This window comes from Lontra canadensis, unplaced genomic scaffold, assembly GCF_010015895.1.
Source record: "Lontra canadensis isolate GAN:19392208 unplaced genomic scaffold, GSC_riverotter_1.0 scaffold30, whole genome shotgun sequence".
NCBI classification, from domain to species: Eukaryota; Metazoa; Chordata; class Mammalia; order Carnivora; family Mustelidae; genus Lontra; species Lontra canadensis.
The window spans coordinates 14,562,819-14,589,409 of NW_022631024.1; the positions used below are offsets into that span (position 1 = coordinate 14,562,819).

At 55.0% G+C, this 26,591-nt stretch overlaps 1 protein-coding gene across 2 annotated transcripts; it reads left to right on the top strand.

The window, feature by feature from the left end:
- MIGA2 (mitoguardin 2) lies at positions 1-24,108 on the top strand. 2 transcript variants are annotated; one of them, XM_032866048.1, is made up of 16 exons: positions 1-100; positions 2,583-2,809; positions 3,761-3,971; positions 5,496-5,608; positions 6,687-6,804; positions 7,030-7,166; positions 13,319-13,436; positions 14,977-15,077; positions 15,660-15,775; positions 16,695-16,767; positions 16,915-17,001; positions 21,443-21,541; positions 21,854-21,988; positions 22,694-22,747; positions 23,482-23,598; positions 23,876-24,108. In XM_032866048.1, exons 2-16 carry the CDS (start codon positions 2,714-2,716, stop codon positions 24,080-24,082), a joined length of 1,782 nt encoding a protein of 593 aa, XP_032721939.1. In that variant the 5' UTR covers positions 1-100; positions 2,583-2,713; the 3' UTR covers positions 24,083-24,108. The 2 variants fall into 2 exon arrangements, with proteins under 2 accessions (XP_032721939.1, XP_032721938.1); XM_032866047.1 differs by having other exon boundaries at positions 23-100; positions 2,629-2,809.
- The last annotated feature ends 2,483 nt before the right edge of the window (positions 24,109-26,591 follow it).

Genomic DNA, 26,591 nt, shown 5'->3' on the forward strand with positions numbered 1-26,591 from the left:
TTGGCCCTGCGTGAGGCCACGCCCCCCGCGGTGGCCGCGAGGTTGGTTGCGCGGGTGCCGGGGAAGGAGACGCTGCCCTTCCGCAGCGATGGGATCCTGGGTGAGTAACTCCTCGGGTTGAGCCTGTGCGGCGGGCGATGCGGCAGGGCCCGGGACTGAGGCTTGCGGCGGGTGGGTGCCAGGTCTGAGCAACGAACTGGGTGGGAGCGCGGATGTCCGGGGTCAGAGGGACTAGAAGGGCCCGGGTTGGAATAAACAGGTACCCAGGCCGTGGGCGGCGCGAGAGGTGGAACCGAAGGTGCCAGGTCAGTGCGGAGATGCCCGGGCCGGGAACGTTGCAGGGTCGCAGGTACCTGAACCTGGGCTAGCAAAGTACCCGAGATGGAGGGAGCAGGTGTGCCGGTCGTGGGTGGCGCCAGTGGGCACCTGGACGACCCTCAAGGATATTCCAGGGGTCGGACCAGAGAAAAGGGGGCTTGAATTGGGGCTGCGCAGGGAGATGTCCGAGATGGGATGAGCAGATTTTGAATAAGGGGATATTGCTGAGGTTCCGTACAGAGGTGAGCGCCCAGTACCTAGCTCGATCAGACTTGGAAAGTGGCTGGGGTGGAACGAACAGAGACAGGGCAGAGGGTGGTTCAGAGGAGTGCCTGGGCCCTGGGGCATTGCTGGGGTCAGGGAGGAAAGATTGGCTGCTCAGGCCAAAGTCATTAATAGGATTGCCCAGGGCAAGGGAGGAGGTGCCCCTGTGGAAAGTGCGGCATCCAGGCTGAGGGTGTTGTAAGTGCCACTGCGGGGGTGGAATGAGGGGGTTCTTGCCCAAGGTTATAGGGTGACTTTCCCAGCTGGAAATGGCGCTGGAAGTGTGCACAGAGTGGGAGACGTTGCTGCAGGCGGTCATCATGGAGAAGAGGAGGCTTCTCCCCAGGTTGCGTCAGTGGGGAAGAAGGGGGCACGGTTGAGCTGAGTCTGGATCCAACCCTGGAGTGAAGCAGGCTTGGGGGCCAGTGTTGTCACCTTGGACTTGCCAGTCTTCCTCTCATCTGGAGCAGCAGAGGCTGCTCTTGACGCTCCTGCAGGCAAGTAACCAGGCCTCCCAGCCACACGTGCCCGGGAGGGAGCCGTGGCAGCTGCAGCAGGTGCCTCTCAGGGGAAACGCGGTAGCTCCAGGATCCCTCGCAGCTGAGGTCCCATCCCAGCTTGGTCAGTTATCGAGTTCAGTCAGGTCGCTTAGCTCTCATGGCCTCAGTTTCCCCATCATAAGCAGTGGACTAAACTCCCAACCAAAGCCTGTTTCGAAGCCTGGCCTATAGGATAGGTGCTGGGGAAATAGTGGCTACTGATCCTCTGGCGTTCTGAGGCTTGGGCCAGGCTGGGGGGATGAGAGGGCTGGCTTATGATACGAACCCGGGCCCTGACCACTGGAGGTCACAGCTCAATTCACAGCCTCCTGGCAGCGTGTCTCCTATCTTGACAGCATGACCGTTTCCTTGGCCCTAGACTGGCTCTTCCCGCTTGCCCCCCTCATGCACGCTGCCCAACGCTGGAGCTACACTGGTAGGCTCGTCCATCCTTCCCACTCACTGGGGATAAGCTGTTTCTTGTGCTGCTCCAGTGATTTTGGCCGCCGTCCCAGGTTGATAGGGTCTGTCCTGGCCTGTGTATTCCTTCCGCTTGAGGTCCCAGGAGACCTTGAAGGCATCCTTGGTCTTTGTGGTGGCAGTTGGGGAGTGCTGTGCAGGATCTTGGGGACGGGGCAACGTGTGCTCAAGTCACTTATTCGCTGACCTTGGAATGGGGCATGGGGTACCCTGGGGGGTCTTGAAGGCCCAGGGGAAAGTTGCTCTTATAGTTTGTAGTTCTGCTGGGGCTTGTCACTTCCTGGTGCAAGTTAGATTTTGCTAAAGGGCTGTATTGAGCACAGAGTCTAAAGTCCAGGAGACCTTGGTGCAAGACCTTGGTTGCCTCATACTAGCTGTGTGACTGTGGACTCCTCCTGGCTTAACCCCGCTGAGTCTCATTTTTCTCTTTGGAAACTGGCAGAGATGGGGTGCGGGGCCAGATACCATCTCCTTCACAGAATTGTAACGATTCCACGAAATAACGTACCTAAAGAACCCAGTGCAGAATAGACCCACAGGCTGTCATGGTTTTCGTTATCTGAGCGAGCACCCTGCTGCTTTTGTAATACAGTCCACGGGAAAGAAAAACATTCTTGGCTTTGTGGGAGATGAAGGGGCCTGGCCCTTTTGTGGCCTGGGGTTTTTGTGTAGCCAGTGGAACATGGGTTTAAAAAGATGGTGCAAGTGTGTTGTAGAGCCCCAAGGCTGAGAGTGACCTCTACATCTCCCAGGCCTTGGGTCTGTTCTTGGGCCAACGTGCCAGAGATGCTGTCTCCTGCTCCTAGGGCTCTGGGTGGGCAGAGGGTACGTGGGGCATTTGGCTGCCTTCCTGCCTGAATCCAGGCCTGGCGTGCCAAAGGTAGGCTGTGCTCCCATTTCATCCCCCAGGGCGCTTTTATGGGCATTTCGCGTGCTCATGTGAGCATATCCTTGTGTCTGACTTGGTCATCCATCTCTCAGCTCTTTGCAAGGACCCTCTGGTATGTGTGTTCCTGTCTTTTCGAAGTGTGGACGGTGCCTGGGACCCAGCCAGCAGCCAGTTGAAGACATTTTCCTTGGACGCTCTGAGACCCGAGGGTGCTGGTCCTGCCATGGCGTTCCGGAGGACTGAGGGCGTGTCCATGATCCAGGCGTTGGCCATGACAGTGGCTGAGATCCCTGTGTTCTTATACACGACCTTTGGGCAGGTAAAGATTGGGGTGGGCGGTGGGCCTCCCATTATCCCTCTGGCCTCTGAAATACTAAGCCACTCATCCCAGGGTCCCTAGTATTTGGGAAAGCCTATCCCTCATTATTGCTCCAGGCTTCTGGGGTCTCCTCTTTGAGCAAAGCAGGAAGGACAAGGTTAGGAGTCTGGGGCCCCAAGCCTGGTCTTCACTCTGGGCTATCTGCTATCTGAACTCTTGGCCTCAGTTTTTCAGCCTAAAAAAGGGTCAGTAGTGCGCTCCCTGCCAACCTCAGATGTTTATGGCTGACTAGATCTTTTGACACTTCCTAAAGCTTTGCTATATGCAATGTAGGCTCCCCCCACCCCCCCGCTGCCCCTCGAAGGGCTCCCAGCTCAGCAGGCAGAGAATGAGGAGTAGGGAATTGTACAGAGGGGGCAGTTAGGTGGAGTGGTGTTATCGACATCAAGGATGTTACGATGTTTCGAAATGGGGTCAAGAGACTTAGGTTTGATTTCAGACTCCCTGTCATCTCGAGTGCATGCCTTAACCTGTGTGAGCCTCACAGTCTCACCTGGAAAAGGACAAACATTCATTCAGCCAGGTAGCCCAGGTAGAATCCTAGTCCTGTGCATGGCGTAGTAGGTGCCCGGTCACTGCAGCTGTTAGAGTCATGACCGATGGAGTTAGGGACACCTATTAGAGCCCAGATGTGATCTCTTCGGCATTGTCTCTTTGCTGTCCCCATTCCCCCACTTTATGTCTGCTTGGTCCACATTTCAGAGGTGCTGGCCGGGCGCCTCCTCGGGGTGGGGGCGGGGGGGGGTTTGCCTCTCGATCATTCCTGGTCAGCAAATGTTCCCTGAGTGCCTGAGGCCTCCTGTGTCCCTCATGTGCTCCCCAGCACAGCTCTGCCCACCTCAGAGCTCTTCTGGGGAGATGTAGCCCAGCCGCCTCCCTCTTTTCCTGTAGTCTGCCTTCTCCCAGCTGCGGTTGACACCAGGCCTGCGGAAGGTCCTCTTTGCCACAGCCCTGGGCACAGTGGCCCTGGCCCTGGCCGCCCACCAGCTGAAGAGGCGACGGCGGAGGAAGAAGCAGGTTGGCCCCGAGATGGGAGGTGCACATTTGGGCACGGTGCCCCTGCCCATCCTCATGGCCAGGAAGGTCCCATTGGTGAAGAAAGGTGGGTATGAGGCACTCGGGGAGGGCCTGACCTGGAGTCAGGTCCCACCTGGGCCCCCAGTCACCGTCGGATCTTAGGCTAGTGATGTCCTGTCTCCAAGCCAAGTTCCCCTCCTCTGGGAGGCGGGGTTGGCAGTAGACCTTTCCCTGAGTCTTCACCAAGTCAGGGGACTGGGGTGATGCAGCCCGATGTGTATGTCCTGTTGGTGGTGGTAGTTCTTGATATCCTCAGACCCCTTGGGAGCAGCTGTGTCCAGAGGGGGCTGGCGGGGCGCAGCTTCTCTGCCCAGGGAGGGAAGTCCCCTGGCTCAGGAGCAAGAAGGACCACGTGGTTCCTGAGCCAGATGGTATTCTCCCCATCCCCCGCCCCCTGCACCCTTTTTCTTTTAAGTTCAGTTCAGCCTTTTGAGCATACAGTTCTTGATGCAATTTCGTGGGCCACCCAGAGACCTGTATTTACACCACATCGAAAACTGTACCACCATGCTCTCAGTCCCCGTGTCCTGTGTAGTCAGCCCCTCGCCCCTCCCCCCAGGCCCTGGTAGCCTGTAAGCCATTTTGAGTCTGCTGGTGTGGCTTTCAAAACCCTAATAGACCCCGTTTCATTTTGTAACCCATCAACCCCGTGTTTGCCACGCCTGAACGTCCTGTGGATCCCTTCCCCAGGCAGGAAGTCCTCACAGGCTCCCATCTGGGGAGAAACCTGGTTTAGGAAGGAAAAATCCCCCTTGGGGTGCCTGCCTGGCTCAGTCAGAAGAGCGTGCAACTCTTGATCTCAGCGTCATGAGTTCAAGCCCCATGCTGGGCATGGAGCCTACTTTAAAAAAAAAAAACAAACAAAAAAGCAAAAAACAAAGAGGAGGAAGGAAGAAATCCCCTTACCCAAAAATGAATTTTCATTGTGAACTATCATCACAAAAGGAAAATTTTCTCTTTACATCTAGAAAAAGAAGTTTTCAGACTAGTCTAGAATAGGACCTGAGAAGTGCAGATGTAGCTGGGTTTCTGTGTTCACAGCCCCCAGGGGGACACCTGGAGTCGCCCCTGTGCCGGCCCCTCGCTTGCTCACCCCATCCTACTGCCATCACCTCTGGGGTTGCCCTCTTTCCCCCTCCCTACTTTTCTCACTTCAAAAGAAAAGTTTTATGTATATTTCAAGAAGTCGCTGTCTCAAATTCTTTCTGGAAGGAGGAGAATGCCAAATCAGTCAGTCAGCAACACAGGGGAGACTAAGTGAGAAGTAGGCAGAGAAGTCGCCAGCCCTCCTTCTCCGGCTTATCTGGCAGGTCCAGGGCCCTCTGGGCCAGGCCCAGTGCCAGAGGACAGGGATAGGGAAGTGAGCAGGCCGGACAGGCAGAGGTGTCACACTCTGCCGGGCGCGTGCCCCTGGGCGCTCTGCCATCCCCCTGCCTTCGAAGGGGAGGTAGAACAAGATGAGGAGGGGGAGGGTTGTCTGGAGGTGGGAACAGCCTGTGCAGAGGCTGAACTCCATGGCCATGTCCCCTGGCCCTCCTGTTCCTCACAGGCTACTCCAGCCGGAGGATCCAGAGTCCCAGCAGCAAGAGCAACGACACACTGAGTGGCATCTCCTCTCTCGAGCCCAGCAAGCACTCGGGCTCATCCCACAGCCTGGCTTCGGTAAATAGCGGAGGGAGGAGGGTGCCCGGGTGGCTCAGTGGGTTAAAGCCTCTGTCTTCGGCTCAGGTCATGATCCCAGAGTCCTGGGATCGAGCCCCACATCGGGCTCTCTGCTCGGCGGGGAGCCTGCTTCCCCCCTCTCTCTCTGCCTGCATCTCTGCCTACTTGTGATCTCTCTCTGTCAAATAAATAAATAAAATCTTAAAAAAAAAAAAATAGAGGAGGGAGGACACCAGCGGGCTCAGGGCTTAGGCCCTGGTTCTGAGGAGGCTCGAGTCTCTGCCCTCAGGGAGCTCACAGACTGGAAGGAAGACAGGGGAGATTTCCTTTGGTCTCTCATCCATCCACACGGGCTTTCTGAGACTATCACTGATCACACCGAGGGCCAGGCTTCGGTGACAGAGAGGTGGATGGGGCAGAAGAGAGGTGGGTGGCCTCTTGCGGGGAAGATACTTGTCTATGAAAGTTCATTCATTCGTTCCTCAGACACGGAGCAGGTGCCAGGGACTGTGCTGAAGATAAAGAGATAAATGAGACAAAGAGAAGCTTATTTTCTCCTGGGGAGTGGCTTTGGGCTCATTCTCTCATCTAGTGTGACCTGTTCATGCAGTGAGCTCTGAGCCCGGGTCTGCCCTGGGAACCCAGGGGTGGGCAAGAGAGGGCTCGTGGCCCAGAGGAGCCCACATCCCAGCAGGGCGAGAAGTGTGGGGAGTGCGGGCCCTGCCCCGCCGTGTGGTGGTGGGAGCTCCCTCAGCCTTCCTAGCCCCACCTAGTTGCAGAGTGCCAGAGCAGGGAACAGGCCCAGGGCGGCTTCTGTAGGAGGCTGTTGCTTCCTGGGCTGGCCACGGGCCTCTTTCCTCCCACTTCTGTAGCTTCTGTGAAGTGCTGTCCAGTGCTTTGAGTTTTGGGGACCAGGCCCTGCTGAGGGCTTGGCCATGTGCTGTGGGCTCACTTCAGGGATGGTCTTCAGAGAGGGTGTGTGACATAGGACCAGGCCATGGGAGGGGCTTGGGTCCTGCAAAGGATCTGGGAGGGCCTTACCCCTTGCCCTTGGATCCTTGTGCTGCTTGGTGCCCAGACAGTAGCAGTGAACTCGTCCAGCCCCACGGCTGCATGCTCAGGACCATGGGACGCCAGAGGTATGGAAGAGTCCGTGACCACCAGTGACGGCAACGCAGAGAGTTTGTACATGCAAGGTACGGGCCAGGAGGTCAGCCGTGGGGCCTCCCCTGGGGCAGAGTTGGGGGACAAACGCCCTCCTCCCAGGAGCCCAGACTGGGCTCAGGACACCTTCCCAGGTGCGGATTTGCAACCCACTCCTGACCCCAAAACCCTCATTCAGTGGGGTTTGGAGCGTGGGGCCTGGCTGCTCTCCTCTGCCGAGGTCAGACTCTCTCCCTTGTCTTCCCGCCCGTGCTCAGGCATGGAGCTGTTCGAGGAAGCTCTACAAAAGTGGGAGCAGGCGCTGAGCGTGGGGCAGAGAGGGGACAGTGGCAGCACCCCCACACCAGGGGAGATCCTGCGGAACCCTGAGACTGCTTCGGAGGTGCTCTCTGAGGTAGGTGGTCCTCTCTTGCGTCTTTCTTTCCCAGCCACGGAGAAGGTTGGAGGTGGGGCAGAGAGACAGCCAGCCTCTGGGAGGCAGCGTAGCACCCCGCCTTCTGCTGGGCTATGAGCTTCCCCTTCCACCGGGATGTCAGTCCACCCAAGGGGCTTAGCACATGCGTGGCGCTTGGTACTCACTCAGTAATCCAGAAGCTCATCACACCCCGGTCCCAACTGTGTGAGGAAAAGATGCCTTTTACGAAGGACTGGTGGGAAATGGCCTTCGTTCAGGGGAGCGGATCACACAGCCTTTGTCCCGTCCTTTCTTTAGACATTTTTTGGGGCACTGTCAATATTTATTTCAGTATCAGGAAAGAGAAATAAAGCGAAAAAGCTAACATAAAAAATGTGTGTGTCCTGGACGAACACATTATCTTCTAACAGTGAGAAATCAGAAAAAACTAGAAACGATCTATATGTCCATCCACAGGGGTCCGGAGTCCAGTATGCGGGAAATCTGCCTGGACTGATAGGCTGCTGTCGCCACAGTATGTCATTAAGTGAAAAAAAGCAAGATCTGGAATGTGTGTAGGGGGACCCACGTGTGTACGTGTTCAGAAGGACAGAGATCCCTGCATATGTGTGCCTGGGGGTAACTGGGGTGTTTGTGCATTTCTACTTTCCTCTGGACGGACAACTCGGGAAACTGTTGACAGTGATCTGTGAGGAACATCGGGTTGAAAGGGAAAGGTGGAAAAAGGCTTTTATTGTACTTTACTTTGTGGCGTTCCTAATTTCGAGCTATGCTTAATGGCAGGGTTTGTACAGGTGATAGGATTGTGGACTGTTTCTCTTTTAGTCTTTACGCTTTTATGTATTAAAAAAAAAAAAAAGCCCTATGAGCTCCTGTCCTGTGCTGGAGTGAGGGCAAAGTCGGTGCTCTTCAGGGAGTACTCTGACGGTATCTGGAGAGTCTGTCAAGGTCAACTTCAGGTGTTAAAAAGGGAGGTTAACCCAGGGAATTGGTTGTACAGGTGAGGAGTGTGGCCAGACTTTAGGAGCCGCAGAACCTAGAACCAGGCTAGGGGCTGACCGGCCGGCCGGCAGGTGTCACGGCCGGCAGGTGTCACCGCAGCTGAGGTAGGGTGGGGCAGTGATAGGGTGTGAGGCAGGACTGGGAGGGGAGTTGGTCTGCCCATTGCTCCATCCCATTCTTTCTCCACCTGTGCCTTTGTGGGCCAGGAGCCAGCTGGCAGGGGAGCCTGGAGACAGTTTGCAGCACCAGGGTGAGGACATGCCTGGCACAGCAGGTAGGAAGTTGAAGGTATGGTGCCCTGTACCCCAGCTGGGGGCATCAGCTCAAAGCCTGCCTCCCAAGCAGGAGAAGTAGCTACAGGACAGAGGACATTGGAGAAATGCCCTAGAGGGTGACAAATCCTCTGGTGCCCAAGGGCACAGCTTCATCAGGTCTCCCTGTCTATGGGCAGATAGTAGTTCCTGAAGGAGGGTTTCAGGTCATGGGAAGGAAGGGAGGCAGCTCTGTTTCCAAAACAGTATTGATTGCTAATACTACATCTGAAAATTCTAGAACTTTCATTGTTCTTATCGTGAAAGCCATGAAGTATTCCTCAGAGAGGAGTGAGAACTACAGAACTAGAAAAGAGGAGGAAAACGCCCAGTCTTCAGTCTTTGATCAGGTGGCTCACGTTGTGTGATGCGGGCAAAGGCCCTCGGCCTCCCTGAGCACTGGGTGGGGGGAGCCCTTGGCGGGACACCACTGCCAGCCCTAGGATCCTGGCACAAAGTAGATGCTCAATAAATGATCTCTGTTCTTGGTGTTACTGATGCCTCTAACCCTTCATCCAGACACAACCGCTTGGTATCCTTCCAGGTGTTTTTCTGTCCTAAAGATATTTTTTATCGGGTTTATTGGAATATTATTCGTATACCATAAAATTCATTTCAGCTCAATTCTGAATTGTGCAATTCATTGGCTTCTAGTATATATTCAGAGTTGGGTGTTCATCACCACAATTAATTTTAGAACATTTTCATCTTGTGTTCCCATGGAGTCCCATACACTTCATCAGACACTCTCCGTCAGACACATCCCCAGCCCCAGGCAACCCTTCGTCTACTTTTCATCTCTACAGATTGGCCTGGTGTGGACATTTCTATAAATAGACTCATAACTAGTGGCCTTTTTTTTTTTTTTTAAAGATTTTATTTATTTATTTGTGAAAGAAAGCATGAGAGGAGAGAGGTCAGCGGGAGAAGCAGAGTCCCTGCTGAGCAGGGAGCCTGATGCGGGACTCGATCCCAGGACTCCAGGATCATGACCTGAGCTGAAGGCAGTCGCTTAACTAACTGAGCCACCCAGGCGCCCCAACTAGTGGCCTTTTATGACTGGCCCCTTTCCTGGGGCATTATGTTGTCAAGGTTCATTCTTCTTTTATTTTTTTTTAATTTTTTAATAAACATATAATTATTATTAGCCCCAGGGGTACAGGTCTGTGAATCGCCAGGTTTACACACTTCACAGCACTTATCAAGGTTCATTCTTGTAACTTGGATTACTGCCTCATTTCTCTGTATTGCTGAGTGATAATGGTGTGGCCGGACCGCCTTTCATTTAGCTGTTCGTCTCTGATGGGCATTTGGGTTGTTTATACTTTGTGGCTCTTCTGAGTAATGCTGCTGTGCCCATTGTGTGTGCAAGTGTGTGTGTGGACGCATTGCTTTTAACTCCCTTGGGGGTACAGTAGGAGCGGAAGTGCTGGGTCCTCCAGTAACGCTATGTTTGACACTTGGAGGAACCAGACCATTTGCCACGGCAGCTGCGCCGCTTTACACTCCCACCAGCCGTGTAGGAAGCTTCCGGTTTCTCCACATCCTCACTAGCACTTGTGTTCATCTGTCTTTTCGGTTCTAGCCATCCTAGGGGGTGCGAAATGGTGATGTGGTTTTGATTTGCATTTCCCTGGGTTAACTGGAGCTTCATTTCATGGGCTTGTTTGCCATTTGTATGTCGTCTTGGGAGAAATGTCTGTTCAGATCCTTAGTTTTTAATTCGGTTATTTATCTTTTTTTAATGATCTAGCAATTTTTTTTTTAAATTTTATTTGTTTAGTTACAGAGAGATCACAAGTAGGCAGAGAGGCAGGCAGAGAGAGAGGGAAAGCAGGTTCTCCACTGAGCAGAGAGCCCAATGCGGGGCTCAATCCCAGGACCCTGAGATCACGACCTGAGCCAAAGGCAGAGGCTTAACCCACTGAGCCACCCAGGCGCCCCCCGATCTAGCAGTTTTATATATTACTCAGTGCTCATCACTCACGGTGAGTGCCTTCTTCATCCCTTTATCTGCCTCACCGATCCCCCCCCAGCCAGCTCCCCCCATCTGGCACCCACCAGTTTGGTTTCTATATTTAAGAGTCTGGTGGGGTTTTTTGTCTTTTTTTCAGTTTGTTCGTTTGTTTTGTTTCTTAAATTCCACAAATGAGTGAAATCCTGTGGGTTTTGTCTCTCTGGCTTATTTCACTTGGACTTTATACTCTGTAGATCCATCCATGTTGTTGCAAATGGCAAGATTTCATCCTTTTTTATGGCTGAATAAAAAAGAATAATATTATTATTAATATTATATTATTTATATATTATGATTATATATTATATATAATTATATTATTTATATAAAATTATATATATTAATTATACAAAATTATTAATAATATTTTTTACGGTATATATATACGTGTGTGTGTGTGTGTATATGTCACTTCTTTATCTGGATGGATACTTGCATTTACAATAGCCAATATATGGAAGCAACCCAAGTGTCTATCCACAGACAAGTAGTTACATCTTTTTATTATTAAATTGTAAGGGTTCTTTGTATATTCTAGATAGAAGTCCCTTATCAGAGAGAGGCTCTGCAGATACTTTCTCCCATTCTGCAGGTTGTCTTTTCACTTGCTTGATGGCATCCTTTGAAGCACAAAATTTGTTTTTTTTTTTTCATCTTTTGTATTTTTGTAAAAAATTCTTTTATTTTAAGGCGGCTCCACAGCCAGCGTGGAGCACGAACTCACCGTCCAGAAAGTCGCACGCTTCTCCGACTGAGCCAGCCAGGCACCCCTGAAGCACAGAGGTTTTTAATTTCAATGAGTTCAGTGTATCTTTTCTCTTTCATCATTTGCGCTTTGGGTGTGACAACCAGGAAACCGGTCCCTAACCCGAGGCCACTTGACAGAGAAAGAGTACGCAGACCTTCACCAAAGCTATGGGGCTGTGCCGGCCGCGCTGGCGGGGAATTGAGCAAAGCGGACGGGGTCCCGGCGTTCCATGAGCCTTGCTGGGGGGCTAGCTGAGTGAGCTGGGCCACTTAACATTCTTGCGTTTTCTCTGTGAATCGGGGTCACAGCCATGCCTGCCTTCAAGGATGCTGCAAGGCTGAACAGCAGGTGCCCGATCCCAGACGAGCTCTGTGTGCGAGAACCCATTTCCAGCATTGCCGTCCTCTCTGAGCCCTCCCAGCTCTGTCCCCAGAGGCCTCAGGCTCTAGCTGGCCTTGGGCTCCTCCCTGGGGTCTGGTTACATACAGGTGCAGGATCTGGCAGCCTTGGTAGAAAATGGAGTTGGGCCTACCTATGCCTGGCCTCTTGGCCGAGAAGCTGCTGGGATCAAAGGTGCGGTGCCTCCTCCTTTGCACATACCAGCCTGGAAGCCAAGGGCAGGAGGAGGCTGTTGTGTCTTCAATGCAACACTTTCCCAAGCACGCACGATTCGTATTAAGAGTGGAATTTGAACCCAGCTCTTTCTGGGATCCTGACTGTGCTTTTATTATAATGATCTTATTATCATCCGTACATGCTATGTTATATATGTACATGTTATATATTATATATTATAGTTTATGTGTTATATATATGTTATATATTATATCATAATGACGATTATAATAATCAACACTTACTGGTCACCACCACAGGTCAGCCTTGTGTGAAGAGCTTTGCATACCTTCTCTTCTTCATGTTTTCCCTAAAATCCTGGAAGTAGGTACTCTCATCTCAGTTGATAGGTAAGGAAACAGAGGCTTAGAATGAGGAAGTAATTTACTTGAGGTCATACCATTTGGAGCTGGTGGTGCTGGGGTCAGAGCCCAGGTCAGCATTGTTCAGTAGGAGGCCACATAGCTCATTTAAAATTTCTTAGAGACCACACTAACAAGCAAAAAAGAAACTGGTAAAATCAATTTTAATAATACATTTTATTATTTGTTTATTTATTTTAAGTAGGCTCCATGCCCAGTGTGGAGCTCAGTGTGGGCCTTGAACTCACGACTCTAAGATTCTTGAACTCATGACTCCTGAGCTCAGATCAAGAGTCAGAAGCTCAACTGAGCCACTTCGGCGTCCCTTAATAATGCGCTTTATGTAATCTAGTACATGGAGAATATTACCATATCAACATGTGATCAACGTGGAGCATCATTGAAATATTTTATTTATTTATTATTAGAGAGAGAGAGAGAGCATGAACAGGGAGGAGAGGAAGAAGCAGGCTCTCTGCTGAGCAGGGAGCCCAACGTGCGACTTGATCCCAGGACCACAGGATCATGACCTGAGCTGAAGGCAGATGCTTACCCAACTGAGATACCCAGGCACCCCTTATTTTATTTATTTTTAAATATTTACTTGAAACAGAGTGCATTTGCACGTGCACACGCTTGCAATGGGGAGGGGCAGAGGGAGAGAGCCGAGCTCAAGTAGACTCCTGAGCACAGAGCCTGATGTGGGGTTCGATCCCACGGCCCCGAGATCATGACCTGAGCCGAAACCAAGAGTCAGATGCTTCACTGAGTGTGGGACCCACGCGCCCCGAGATGTTGTAGAGTATTTTTGTTTGTGGTTTCTTGGTACTAAGTATTTGCGATCGGTGTGCGTTTATACTTAGGGGACATGTCCACTGGGACAGGCCACATTCCCAGGGTTCCTTCGCCATATGTGGCTGGTGGCTCCTATGTTGGGCAGCTCCGCTCTAGACGTCTGCTCCTGCTGCTGGGTCCCAGATCCTGCACCCCTTTCCCGCCCCCATCATTGGTGAGGGGAGACCGTTTGCTTGGGGAGTGTGGAGGGCCCGGACTGATGTTCATTGTCTTAATTGCAGCCAGAGTCCCAGCGAAGGGAGTTTGCAGAGAAGCTGGAGTCCCTGCTGCACCGGGCTTACCACCTGCAGGAGGAGTTTGGGTCCACCTTCCCGGCTGACAGCATGCTGCTGGACCTTGGTGAGCTGGCCTCCTTGCAGGCTGGGGTGGGACGGGGCTTGAGAGACAGGTTGGAGGTAGCAGGTGTCGAGGGAACTGGGGTGTGGCTCCCTCCGAATCCTCAGAGCCTTTGGACCTCATTCGATCAGTGCCTTATACGTAGATGGGGAACAGGCCTTAAGGGACAGAAGCTTTGTTTTGTTTTGTTTCTGTGTTTTAAGATTTTATTTTATTTTATTTTTTTAAGGATTTTTATTCCTTTATTTGAGAGAGAGAGCACAGAGCGAGAGTGAGAGGGAGAAACCGACTCCCAGCTGAGCGGAGAGCCCAATGTGGGACTCGATCCCAGGACCCTGAGATCATGACCTGAGCCCAAGGCGGCCGCTTAACCGACTGAGCCACCCAGGCACCCTTAAGATTTTATTTTTAAATCATCTCTACACGCCCCCCCGAGATTGAGAGTCACTTGCTGTACCAGCGGAGCCAGCCAGGTGCTCCGGAGTGTTCTACATGTGGTAGGCAGCAGCAGGGCTTGGCGGGGCCCTGGGAGTCCCCGGCCGCTGTGCCTTGGCCCATCCCTTCGGGAGCAGGCCTTCAGGCATGTGTTTCAACATCTCCCCTGACGGGTTCCAGGCCTTTGATTTGAGCCCTCTTCTGTGGGTACTAGGCGGGCAGAAGGGATGGCTCATCTGGAGGTTAGTTGAAAACAGGTCTTACTGTTGGTCCCCCCCACCCCCGACTGAGGTCAAGGCATGTGACATCAGGGAGAGAGAATGAAGCTGTTTGGCCCGATAGCCAGTGTGCTGGTGCCCACGGTGTGCCAGACCCCATGCAGTGAGTGGACCCCAGGACCCTTCTCTGGGTGCTGTCAGCTCTGAGGGAGAGCATCAGACTCCTGTCCAGCTCTCCAGTTCAGCCAGTGGTGACACAGGCCTGGCAAGGGCCTGTTACAGTGACGCATCCTCCCACGGCCTATCTCCAGTGGCTTTCCCCAGAGAGGAACCCTGCATCCTCGGGCCTCCCCATGTGGCAGAGAGGGCTGGTGGGGCCTTTAAGGCCATGGCCTCTGGCTATCTGTTCGACAGAACTTTCCTAGGCCCAGAACCCCACAGCCCCTGAGTAGACGAGGATGGAAACACCGAGTCCACGACCAATGCATTCCTTGAGCTCTCTGTAATCAGTGGTTAAATTTCAGTTTGTCAGAGAGGGGAGTCCAGTCGCTCAGGGCCACACAGTACGGTGGAGCCTGCCTGAGCAGAGTTCAGGAGCCCTCGGGCCTTGGGGTGCAGCTCTGTGGCTGTGGGCAGTCCCCCTCAGCAGCCCAATTCCACACCTGACTGTGCCCACCTCCAGCGATACTGGAACATCGAAAGAAGCCCTTCTTTTGAGGCACTGAGCCCGGAATCTTCTCGCATATGTGTTCAGTCAGTACACGGCAGCCGTGCGATCGGTGGCCCCAGCCAGCCCATAATCAGGCGTCGGTCACTTTGCGCGCGTGCGTTCCAAAAAGCCCGGTAATTTCGGAGTCTCAGCTCAGCCCTTCTCTTCCTGCTCTTGCCAGAGAGGACCCTCATGCTGCCCCTGACCGAGGGCTCCTTGCATCTACGGGCGGATGATGAGGACAGCCTGAACTCTGAGGATTCCTTCTTCTCCGCTACTGAGGTGAGGGGGATGGGGTCGAGGAGCAGAGAGGGAGGGCGGCGGGGAGAGTGAAGCCCGGGCCCTGTGGGACCGTCACCATGAGTACTGGGTCGTGGGAAAGTGAAGGTATTTCCTCTGACAGGAGCAAAATTTGGCAGTCTCCAAGTGCCGCTCCCCAGGGACCCCACGCACTGGCTGGAGACAGGGAGGCGTGAGAAGCCAGGGGTCCTGGGTCCTGTGGGGGAGGGCTGGGGTCTCCACCCCCGTGGTTCCGGCGCATGCCCACCTCTCCCGTCTTACACTGCTTGCCCACAGCTTGGCATTAGTCTCCTGCCATGACCACGTGTGTCAGGCCCAGCCACCTGCCTAGCGTGAGAAGATGTGGGCACCTGTCCAGTCGATGGTCCCTTTGGGTCAGGCCCCTGGCAGAGGTGGGGACGCTGAGAGTTAGAGCTGGACTCAGATCGACGCCTCTTGCCTGTTGGGTCAGTGTTGCCTCCAGCACCCTGTCTGAGAGGCTGACCACTAGGGTGTCCCCTGGGCAGGCACCCACACTCCATAGGCGGTGACCCCACCTTCCTCTTCCTGTGCGCCCTCCCCCAGCTCTTTGAGTCCCTGCAGGTGGGAGATGACCTGATCCCACTCTCCAGGCCGGCTGCCGCTTACGAAGAGGCCCTACAGCTGGTGAAGGAGGGCAGGGTGCCGTGCCGGACCCTCAGGCGAGTGTGTGGGGAGGAGGCGGGGAGCAGGGGCAGGTGGGGCGGGCCCTGTCCCCCTGCAGCCGGAGGCCAGGGAGGCCAGCAGTGCCCTGGCGGCGGCTCCTGGCCCAGCCAGGGAGGGTCTAGAAAGGCCTGGAGTTCTAAGACAGGCAGGCCTACAACTAACAACCTCAAATTAATGTAATTAATTAGTGAAATAATAGTTATTTCTACTTATTCTAAGTTATCACACGGATCTAACCACAGAAATGCAGTGGGCTTTCTTCCAAAGCTGTGCTCTGAAGTAATCTGTCTCCACCGCGGCCCTGAAGCCGGGCCCTGGGGACACACAGACCTGATTCCTTCCAAGTTCTGTCTTTTCAGAGCATGTGGCCCTGGACGAGTTGCCTCACCCCCCTCGGCCTCAGCGTCCACATCTGTGGCATTTTTAGGTTTCTGATCCATCTTAAGTTAATTTTGCTTTTTGATGTGAAACTCTGAGAACTCGGCTTTTGGTCATGACTCCAGATTTAAATACGTGTGTTTAAAGTTCACTGCCTGAAAATAAGGTTGAGAGTCCTGGTTCCCCAGTGTGGATGAGGGGAGCCAGCCCGGGGGGCCTGCAGGTGCCCCAGAAGGGGTGACAGCTGGGAGCAGATGGGTCACTCCAATCCTCTGCCCGAGAGCATCCCTGGCTGGCTGGGGCCTGAAGGAGCCCGAGGACAGCCCAACTCCCAGGGCCCAGACCTGCCAGCTGTGCTCAGTGCCACTGAGGACAGGACACCCTCAAAGAGTGTCCAGTCAGCCTCTTCCCTTTGGTTTGAGGGGCACCGAGGCCTAGAGGAAGGCCCGCACTCGCCCACGGTTGTACTGCCTGGCTGAGGTAGGACCACTCAGGGCTCCCCCCGATCCCAGCGTGACTGACTGTGCTGCTCCTCAGGACTGAGCTGCTAGGCTGCTACAGTGACCAGGACTTTCTGGCCAAGCTGCATTGTGTGCGGCAAGCCTTCGAGGTGGGTGTTGGGGGCACCTGGAGAGGACAGAGCCGGGGCTGGGGGGCCGTCGGGCACACCTGCCTCCCCTGCGCAGATGGGTCATGGGTCTACCCCATTATACGGACTTCGCCGCCAGCTCGCTCCCCTCCCTTCCTCATTCCTCAGGGTCTTCTAGAAGACAAGAGCAACCAACTTTTCTTCGGGGAGGTTGGCCGGCAGATGGTGACGGGCCTGATGACCAAAGCCGAGAAGGTAGCTTTTTTCAGGTTTTCTTCCTACCTTGGCTTTTTTAATTTTAACTTTTGTAACTTTTATTTGGTTCTGTTTTAAAAAAAAAAAAAACAAAAAAAAACCAGGACGCCTGGGCCGCTCAATCAGTTAAGCGTCTGTTTGTTGATTTTGGCTCAGGTCATGATCTCCGGGTCATGGGATCGAACCCTTGACTGGGCTTCCTTTTCCAGCCCTTCACCACCCCACTCGCACTCACGCCTTCTGTCTCTCAGATGAATAAATAAATCTTTTTTTTTTTTTAAGATTTTATTTATTTATTTGACAGAGACCACAAGTAAGCAGAGAGGCAGGCAGAGAGAGAGAGGAGGAAGCAGACTCCCCGCTGAGCAGAGAGCCCGATGTGGGGCTCGATCCCAGGACTCTGAGATCATGACCTGAGCTGAAGGCAGAGGCTTTAACCCACTGAGCCACCCAGGTGCCCCTGAATAAATTAATCTTAAAAAAAAAAAAGCCCAATCTGAAAGCAAGCTGAGGAACTTCGACTTCATCCTGAAAGCTCAGTGGGTGCTGGGAAAGGCTTAGGAGGAGTTTCCTGTGCTGATTCTGAAAAATACGGTTCTGTGTTGCTCTTACTTTTGATGATACGGTCACTCAGTTTTATAGTTCAGCGACTCCCAAAATGCAAACCTTCGGTCCTCCTGAACCTGCCAGGGGGAGCTACCACTCCAGTCGGTTGTGTTTCTCCTCCCTGGTTTCACGGACTAACCTTGAACATGGTTATTTAATTTCCTAAGCTCCCTACAGACTGTTTTGCAGCTGTGTTTTGTTGTGTAAGAGTGTATCTTGTCTATTGGCTCATGTTGGCGGTTGCAGTCACTCTTAGTGATTGCGTAGTGCCCCCTCGGGCAGGCTCGCCGTGGTTCAGCTGGTCCTGCGGACAAGGGCCGTTTGGGTTGTGATTTTCCACTGTCGCACTGCTATTATGATCCGTCTGTTAGGGACCTGTGGTTTTCTGTGGGGCAGAGCCCAGCTGTGGCAGTACTATGTCTAGGGCACATCTGGGTTTTGCCAGTCCACTCTCGGAAATGCCCTGCCAGCCAGCGGCGTAATCGCGTGTGTCCTTATGTGACATCAAATGTAAGGTGTCAGTAATTGGATGTTAGTAATCCTTTTAATCTATGTTATGCATCCTTTCATGTTTCCTTGATTAGTAATAAGGCTGTGTGAAGTTTCACGTTTATAGGCCACTTGTTGGAGCGAAGTCCCTGAGAACGAACACCTCTCCCCTGAGTCCTTTCCACCTCACCCGTCCAGCTAGTGGTTCTAACATGCACCTCTGGGGGCACCCGGCTGGCTCAGTCGGAGGAACATGAGACTCTTGATCCCGGGGTCATGAGTTCAAGCCCCACGTTGAAGGCAGAGATTTCTTAAATAAATAAACTTCTAAAAACAAATAAATAAAAAATAAAACATGCCTCTGACCGCATCACCCAACTGCCTGAAAACATTCCCTTGTTCCCACCGCCCTTGAGGGAAAGACCAAACTTTGTGTTGTGGCCGGCTGCCACATACCCTTTGCCCTGTCCAGACTGAAGGGCTCAGGCATTATTGATTTATTTTAATTTAATTTAGTTTATTTATTTTTAAAAAATATTTTATTTATTTATTTGACAGACAGAGATCATAAATAGGCAGAGAGGCAGAGAGAGAGAGGAGGAAGCAGGCTCCCTACTGAGCAGAGATCCCGATGCAGGGCTCGATCCCAAGACCCTGGGATCATGACCTGAACCGAAGGCAGAGGCTTTAACCCACTGAGCCACCCAGGTACCCCTTATTTTAGTTTTTAAAAAAGATTTTATTTATTTATTTGACACAGAGAGAGAGATCACAAGTAGTCAGAGAGGCAGGCAGAGACAGAGGGGGAAGTAGGCTCCCTGCCGAGCAGAAAGCCCAGTGTGGGGGCTCGATCCCAGGACCCTGAGATCATGACCTGAGCCGAAAGCAGAGTCTTAACCCACTGAGCCACCCAGGCGCCCTATTTATTTATGTTTAAAGATTTTATTTATTTGAGAGACGGAGAGCAAATGGTGGGTGCGCAGAGGGACAGGCAGATGCCCCACTGAGCGGGGAGCCCGCTCTGGGGCTTGAACCCAGGACCCTGAGCCAAAGTCAGATGCTTACCTGACCGAGCCACCTGGGCGCCCCGAAGGGCTCAGGCTCTTAGTGTATACCTGTACCAGACTTTCTACCCAATCTGGGCCTTCGCCTATGCTGGTCCCTCTGTGCCCAGAACACCGCTGCCCAGTGCTGTTGTCGTCAGCTGCTTTATTGTAAATACACACATGAGAATATGAAATGTATTTATAGGATTAAAAGGTGAACCCCTGCGTACCCAGCACCAAAGCTAGGAAGTAGAACTTAACCAGCATCTAGAAGCTCCCTGGTCCCCATTCCTTCCCCTTCTCCTGGGTTCCCCGTCTTTTAAGTCCCTGCTAACCATCTGTCTCCCCAGGAGGGCTTTGCCAAGAGTCCTTGGGCTCACCCTGGCAGCGCCGCCCCATGACCCGTCATCCTGTTGGCAGGTTGCTCTCTCTCACTACTTGCCAAGCTCCCCGAGGGCCAGGACCACAGCTGCTCCAGCACAGGTGTGTGCCCAGCCCAGGGCCTGGCACGGGGCAGGTGCTCCCTAAGTGTTCCTGATTATTCTTCCAGAAGCTGCTGTTTACCCAGCAATGAACCCAGTGCTTTATCATGTGTCTTTATATCTAGTTGCTTATTTGGTCCTGACCACAGTCTCTGCTCGGTGGATAAGGAAACACTCGGTGGATAAGGGGAGGGCCAGGGGCTTGCCCGGGTCCCTTAGCCAGGGATCGGCAGAGTTGGCCTTTGAACCCAGGTTGGCCTGACCTCAGCCTAGCCCTTGGCCTGTTCTCTGTGGCCTCCCAACACAGGGAGGGAATGAACACGTGAAGGAAGGGCAGGTGAGGGTGAATGGGTACCAGGCGCTTAGCAGGTGTCCGTTCTCCGTCGCCCTCCCCAAGGGGCCTGGAGGTACGGCTGTCCTCGCTCATCTCAGTGTGGGATGTAGGTTTCATGAAGAGCTGGGGGGCAGCTCTCGAGGGCGGGGCCTGCACTAAGCCCTGGGACCCCGGCAGGCACAGATGCCCTGTCAGACCCTTGCAGGCAGGTGGAGGCAGGGTGAACCCTCACCCCATCCCACCCACCCCGGGAGGGTGCTCGTTCTGTGGGCAGCACCTAGGCTCTTGCTAGATCAGCCCCCGTCATTGCTGCGTGTCCATGGGCCAGACCTGCGCCCTCTCCGAGCCTCCTCACCTAATGTGTTCGTGAGCGTGTCCTGGGGACTTGGGGAGAGCGTGTCAGACGTGCTTGGCCACCAGCCCTCATCTTCATTGTCCCCCTTTACAGGTGAAGCAACTGAGGCTCAGGGATTAAGGCATGGTCTGGGGTCATTCTAGCAAATTCTCTTCAAAACTTAATGAAAATAGGTTTTTTTTTTAATGATTACAAAAATACTCATTTTAGCAAAACCCAACAGACACATAAAAGCAAAAAGAAAATTTGTCCCCTACTCCACCACATTCCCATTTTGGTGAACACCTGTCTCGTGGCTCCTCCATCCAGGGTTCTGCGTAAGGGGCATCAACCTGCCTGTGCTCTTCTGTGTCAGCTCCATCCTGCCTGGCTCTCGGCCACATCACTGATGTCCCAAAGCCTCAGCGTGCCTTTCTGTAGAGTGGGTGTGCTGGTGGACCGTCCCTCTTAGTACCACGAGTTAGATATGTTGATCCGTGTGAGGATAGACCGTGGCCCACCCCAGCTTCCCAGGTCCGTCCGTGCACACCCCTGCGTGTGCACGTCATGTCACATGCCCCAGCTCCCCCTCCCGGCCCCAGAACGCGCGGGACGTATCCTGTACGCCAACAGCAGCAGCAGGTCTTAGACGCTGTTCGTCATTTAGGTCCAGGCGCTGGGCTGATGGTGTTACGTGTGTGAGCTCACGGACTCCCCCAGAGCAGGCCTAGGAGTGTGGGCCGTAGCTTCTCCCGCTTCATCAGGGACACCCTGGGGCACAAAGATTTTCATCTTTGGCTGCTTGACTCCGCTTCCTCTCCTCATGCACCTTTGCAAAGTGAGCTCACGCTGTCGAGTGCTTGCATCTCCCGGGCGGCGTTTGGCGCCCGGTTGGGAGTTGGTGTGAGATGTTGCGGGGTGTGCCGCTGTTGGATCTCTCCCAGACATGTCCTGGTCTCTGAGAGGCACATTGCGGTGGTCAGAGGACACTTCTTGCCCGATTTTCTCGATGGCCGCCGCTCCAGCATCGACCTCAGCCTCGCCTTGGCTCGTCCCTCCACGGGCCTGTTCTGCCTGTTCCTGTGGATCTCATCCAGGTGAGCCATGGAGCCTCTCTCATGACCACCACGGGCTGTGCTTCTCCCCACAGAGCCCTAAAGGCTTCCTGGAGAGTTACGAGGAGATGATGGCCTATGCCCTACGGCCCGAGACCTGGGCTACCACGCGGCTGGAGCTGGAGGGCCGGGGGGTGAGTCGGTTTATGCTGAGCCCCGAGGCCGCAGGGTCCCTCATACCCGAGATCCTTGGGGGGAGGGGGTGCCTGTGCGGAGCTCCACCTTAATTCCGAGGCCTGAGATGGGCCCATCACTGCTGTTGGCCCTCGGGTCCTGCCCTGCCACGGGCCCAGGCTCTGCCAGCTGTGCCCCACTGTGGCCTGGAGAGGTGCCCACTCACTCATGTGTTCCCACCCAGGCCCCCACGCACCCGCGCCTCTCTGGACTTGGTCTTCCCATCTGGACAGTGGGCCTGCAGCCTTCAGAGCATCCCTGTCCTCTCACAGGTGGTGTGCATGAGCTTCTTTGATATTGTGCTGGACTTCATCCTCATGGATGCCTTCGAGGACCTGGAGAACCCCCCATCCTCGGTGCTCGCTGTCCTGAGGAACCGGTGGTTGTCAGACAGCTTCAAGGAGACGGTGGGTGGCTGCCCTCCGCGTCCCACATGCACTCACATCACCCCATGCCTTGGCCCAGACTCTGTTCTCCTCCCTCCCTGGCTTTGGGCACCAAGCCCGGGCCCCCCACCCGTCAGGCAGCAGTCACCCCTCTGGGCAGCTTCCCCTTCCCCGCATGACGTGCAGCTCCCTAACCTCGGCAGACCAGGTTCTGGGACCAGCTTCCCAGGGGACCCCGTTGTTCTCTGCACCCATTCAGAACCCGCAGGGTGGGCGTTTTCCTTCTGCATCGTGGTCTCCGTTAATTCTACTCCGTGTCAATGCATCTTACTGAGTTCAGACACAGGAAAGAAAAAGGGACAGCTGGAGAAGTTGAGCGTGGGCCCCGTGGGGCACGCGTGACCTGGGGCTGGTCTTTATGCAGTTTGCGGGTCTGCACAACCTCTGAATGAGGTGGGCGTGCTGGGTCGTGGCCATTTTACAGAGAAGGAAACTGAGGTCCGGGGAAGTTCCGTGGTGAGTGCAGAGGCCTGCAGCCACGAGGGTTGGCATCAGGATTCTGGGTTAGGGGTGGCCAGTTCCGGACTGAGAGGAGGGAGGCAGCAGAGCTGAGGAGCCAAGCCCTGTCTTCCTGCTTGGGGTGATGGGAGCTGGGGGCACATAGCTCAGGGCTGCAGGCATGGCCTGCCCTTCTGAAACCTGGCCGGGGTCCCATCTTTGGTTTAGGCTCTGGCCACTGCTTGCTGGTCAGTCTTGAAAGCCAAGAGGAGACTGCTGATGGTGAGTGACCCCCTTGGGCCCCGGGCATGGCCCCCACCTCAGATGACCAATGGGCGTGCACTAGCCCTTGTTCTAGGGGCAGGGTGGCGTGGAGAGGGGTGGGCAGAGGAATGGGGCTGGTGCAGGGAGATCTTGCTAAGCCCCCGGGCCCTGCTGTACCTCTTGTCCTCTGCCACAGCACTGGCCCCCTGCCTTGCCGTTCTCTGTCCCTTGACCAGGAGGACCGCAAAGATGCACATAGTTGTGCTTCCTCTCTTCCCCAGGACCCCGCATAGCACGGGCCAGCAGGAACTGTGGGAGGACTCACCGGGGAAGGCGCATCCTTGAGGGAGGGGAGGCGCCTGGCTTGGTCGAGGCATCTAGTGGGGGCAGGGCGCCCTGGGAGCAGGCAGGGCAGCCTCCCTCCCACCCCCAGGCTGCTGTTATCTGCTCCCCCAGGTGGCGACTGGCTGCTCTATCTGGGCTGCGATCCATGGCTCCCCTCTGCCAGCCAGGCTCGGCTGCCTGGTAGATACCAGCCGCCACTGCCAAGTTCACTGGGCACTTCCTGTGCTGAGCCCACCCCGCCCCCTCCTCATGCAGTCCTCCCAGTAGCCTCGAGGTTACCCCCGTTCTGCAGAGGTGAAAGCCCTATCACTTGCCTGGGGTCACCCAGCAAGCCCGCAACTGAGCCCCCTGCGCCTGGCTACCTCCCTCTGCCAGCGTCTCAGCTCTGAGCTTCGCCACCTTTCCAGGTGCCCGACGGCTTCATCTCTCATTTCTACTCCGTATCGGAGCACGTTAGCCCCGTCCTAGCCTTTGGCTTCCTTGGACCCAAGCCCCAGCTCGCAGAAGTCTGCGCTTTCTTCAAGGTAAACAGGGGGCGTGGCCCACCTGGGCTGTTGGGTGCATGGGAGTGCCTGGCAGGAGCCCGGCCCATGTGCGTCTGCCTGAGTTGTTGGGTGCGCGGGGGTGCCTGGGGAGAGCCTGACCCACGTGGGTCTGCAGCAAGCACGGGGTGGGCTACGGAGCCTGTGGACGGGCAGGCGCTCTGGTAGGTAGCCAGGGAGGGGCTTGGGGCGGTCTGGAGGGCATCTGTGTGGGGAAGTGGGGCCCAAAGCCCCGGCCGACACCAGCCTGGCCCCCCAGCACCAGATCGTGCAGTACCTGCGGGACATGTTCGACCTGGACAACGTGCGCTACACGTCTGTGCCGGCGCTGGCAGATGACGTCCTGCAGCTGTCCCGGCGCCGCAGCGAAATCCTGCTGGGCTACTTGGGGGCGCCCGTGGCCAGCAGCGTGGGCCTCAACGGGGCAGTGCCTCGAGAGAACAGGCCCCTGGGGGAGCTGCAGTAGCGGTGGGGGCAGGCCTGCAGTGGGGGGGGGGGGGGGGGGGGGGGCCCGGGCCTGGGGGGGGGGGGGGGGGGGCGCGCCTGGGCCTCGTCCTTGAGGGCGAGCGCGGAGAGAAGGCTGTTTCCTCCCCTCCTCTGGGTTGGCATGGAAGGGCTGGAGATCCATGGCCGTCAGCAGCAGCAGAGCCTGGGCCTTGGTGGCCAAGGGTGATTGCCCCGACCTGGTCCCTCGTCCTCATTTGGGAATCCCCACCAACTGCCTTGCAGAGGGTTGGAGCCCCTGGGAGCCCACCTGACTGCCCTCAGCTATCCCTGGGGGAAGCAGCGGCTGGACCAGTGATCTGTGGGGCCCGAGGTAGAGGAAGGTGGTGGGAGAGAGGGAGTGGTATTGTGAGGACAGGTGGGACATGCAGAGCTGGGATGGCCTTGGTGTGGGACCCCAAAACCTCCCCTGACCCCAGGGCTGCTGATGAAGGAGGCTGTGGGAGATGGGGGCAGCAGGGCTCTGTGGCAAAGGCCACAATGTCCTAGACAGAAGGAACCTGGGCTAGACGGCTGCGCAGTCCCGCCGGCCGCTGCCCTACAGTGTTGACAGCTTCAGAAAGGGAGGGTGGGGCCACAGAGTGCCAGGGGAACCCCTTGGGGGATGGCATGCCTAGACTATCCGAGGGTGGGACAGGGCAGCTCAACTTTCCTTGTGCTCAAGTCTGGGCAGGGACTGGGCCCTTGGCAAACCTAAGCATGAAACCAGAATGCTGTCCTCTGATATGCCCTTGTCCTGCCAAAGAGTTATTTCTCTTTCCCCTTTGCCACCACCAAAGAGGGACAGGGGAGGGGCAGGTGGTGCTAGGGCGGGCTGGAGACTCCGACCAGGGCTTATCTCAGGCCTGTCGCCTGTGCTGCCATTGGTGGCGGGGGCCCAGGGACCATGTCAGGGAGGTCAGAGGACACACAGGGCTGGACCGAATCCCTGGCCCTCATTAAGCCAGGCGCTTTGCCTTCGGCTCGACACATAAATGCTCTAGCTGGGCAGTGGCTGGTCCTACAGCCATCCCCACGTTGTCCCCACATTGTCCCCACATCTGCGGGGTGCTGTCAGCCCTGCAGACTTATCTCACAGTGTTTTCACCGGAGGTGGGATGTTTTATTTATTGCCTTAACACTTTATTTTGAGGTCTGCCCCTTTCAGGCTGAGAAGCCTCCCGGAGACACAGAGGCCTCCTTGGTCTCTGTACTCCGGAGGCTGGTTCCCCAGACCAGGGCTCCTAGCCCCTGAATGGCAGAGGGGTCCTGGCAGGGAGAGAGAGGAGAAACAGAGGGGTGGTGTGGGCCCAGCCCATCAGCTCTGAGCCCACTCCTCTGCACACTCCCTCCTGCTTCCCAGGCTGGGGGACCCTGTGTAGAGCCAGGGCTCCCACTCTCCAAGGTTGGTGCCCAGGAAGGAGCAGCCTCCTGGGTGGGGGGGCCCGGGGGGGGCCCTCCTCCCCTCCAGCCCCGCATTCCATTCATTTGCACTTACCCTGCGCTATGAGTGTCGTCTTGGGCCGGGGCCCCGGCCTCTCCGATTTGCTCCCGAATCACTCAGAGCGGCACCTTTGGCATCTTCGTTTTGTCTTTGTTTACGCGTCCATGCACTGCCTCGGGCCCTGGATTTGTTGCAGCTTCCAACTTTCGTATGGTAGAGTGTGTGCATCGACTTCCAAATAAATGACTTAAACAGAGACCTTCCGGGGTGCCTGGGTGGCTCAGTGAGTTCGGCCTGGGATCAAGTCCCGCGTCTGGCTCTCTGCTCAGTGGGGAGTCTGCTTTTCTCTCTCTCTCTCTCAAAATGGGGGATCTTAAAAAAAAAAAAAAAAGTTTAAAAACAATGCCTTTGCATGTGGCCATGCTGATGGGTACATATGTGGCCATATGCTTCCTGGGCCACCACTGGGGACTCGCTCTTTGGGGTGCAGTGGGTGGAGTTTCCAAGAGGGCAAAGATGGAGGGAAGCTTGGTGGGGGCTGTGAGCCCCCTTGGGGCCACGTGGCAGCCTGACAGGGTCAGTGGGTCCCAAGGCAGGGAGGACCCCCAGGTTTGGGGGGCCAAGTGGTGGAGTGTCAGCACAAGGGCACAGATGGAGGCAGCCTGGGTGTGGATCCAGTTCAGGCAGCATCTGAGTAATGTCTCTTCTCTCTGGGCACCAGAGTCCGTATCTAGAAGATACAGGTGTTGGCCCAGCTGTGGGGGCGAGGGGGCAGGCTCAGGTTCAGTCACTGTAGAGCGGAGGCCAAAGGCTGGAATGGGTAGGAATGGACCACATCCAAGCTGGCTAGATTGGGTGTTTTCACAGTCAGACATCGGGAGGTTTATAGGAAAGGCACTCAAAAAAAACCTTCACTTTGAAAATTTTAAATGTACAGCAAAGTTAAAAGGAAAATCCTAGAAAGGACGCCCATCAAACCAACACCTTGAATCATTCATTTACGTTTTGTCATATTTACATCGTGTAAATACTTCTCTAAAACATTTCA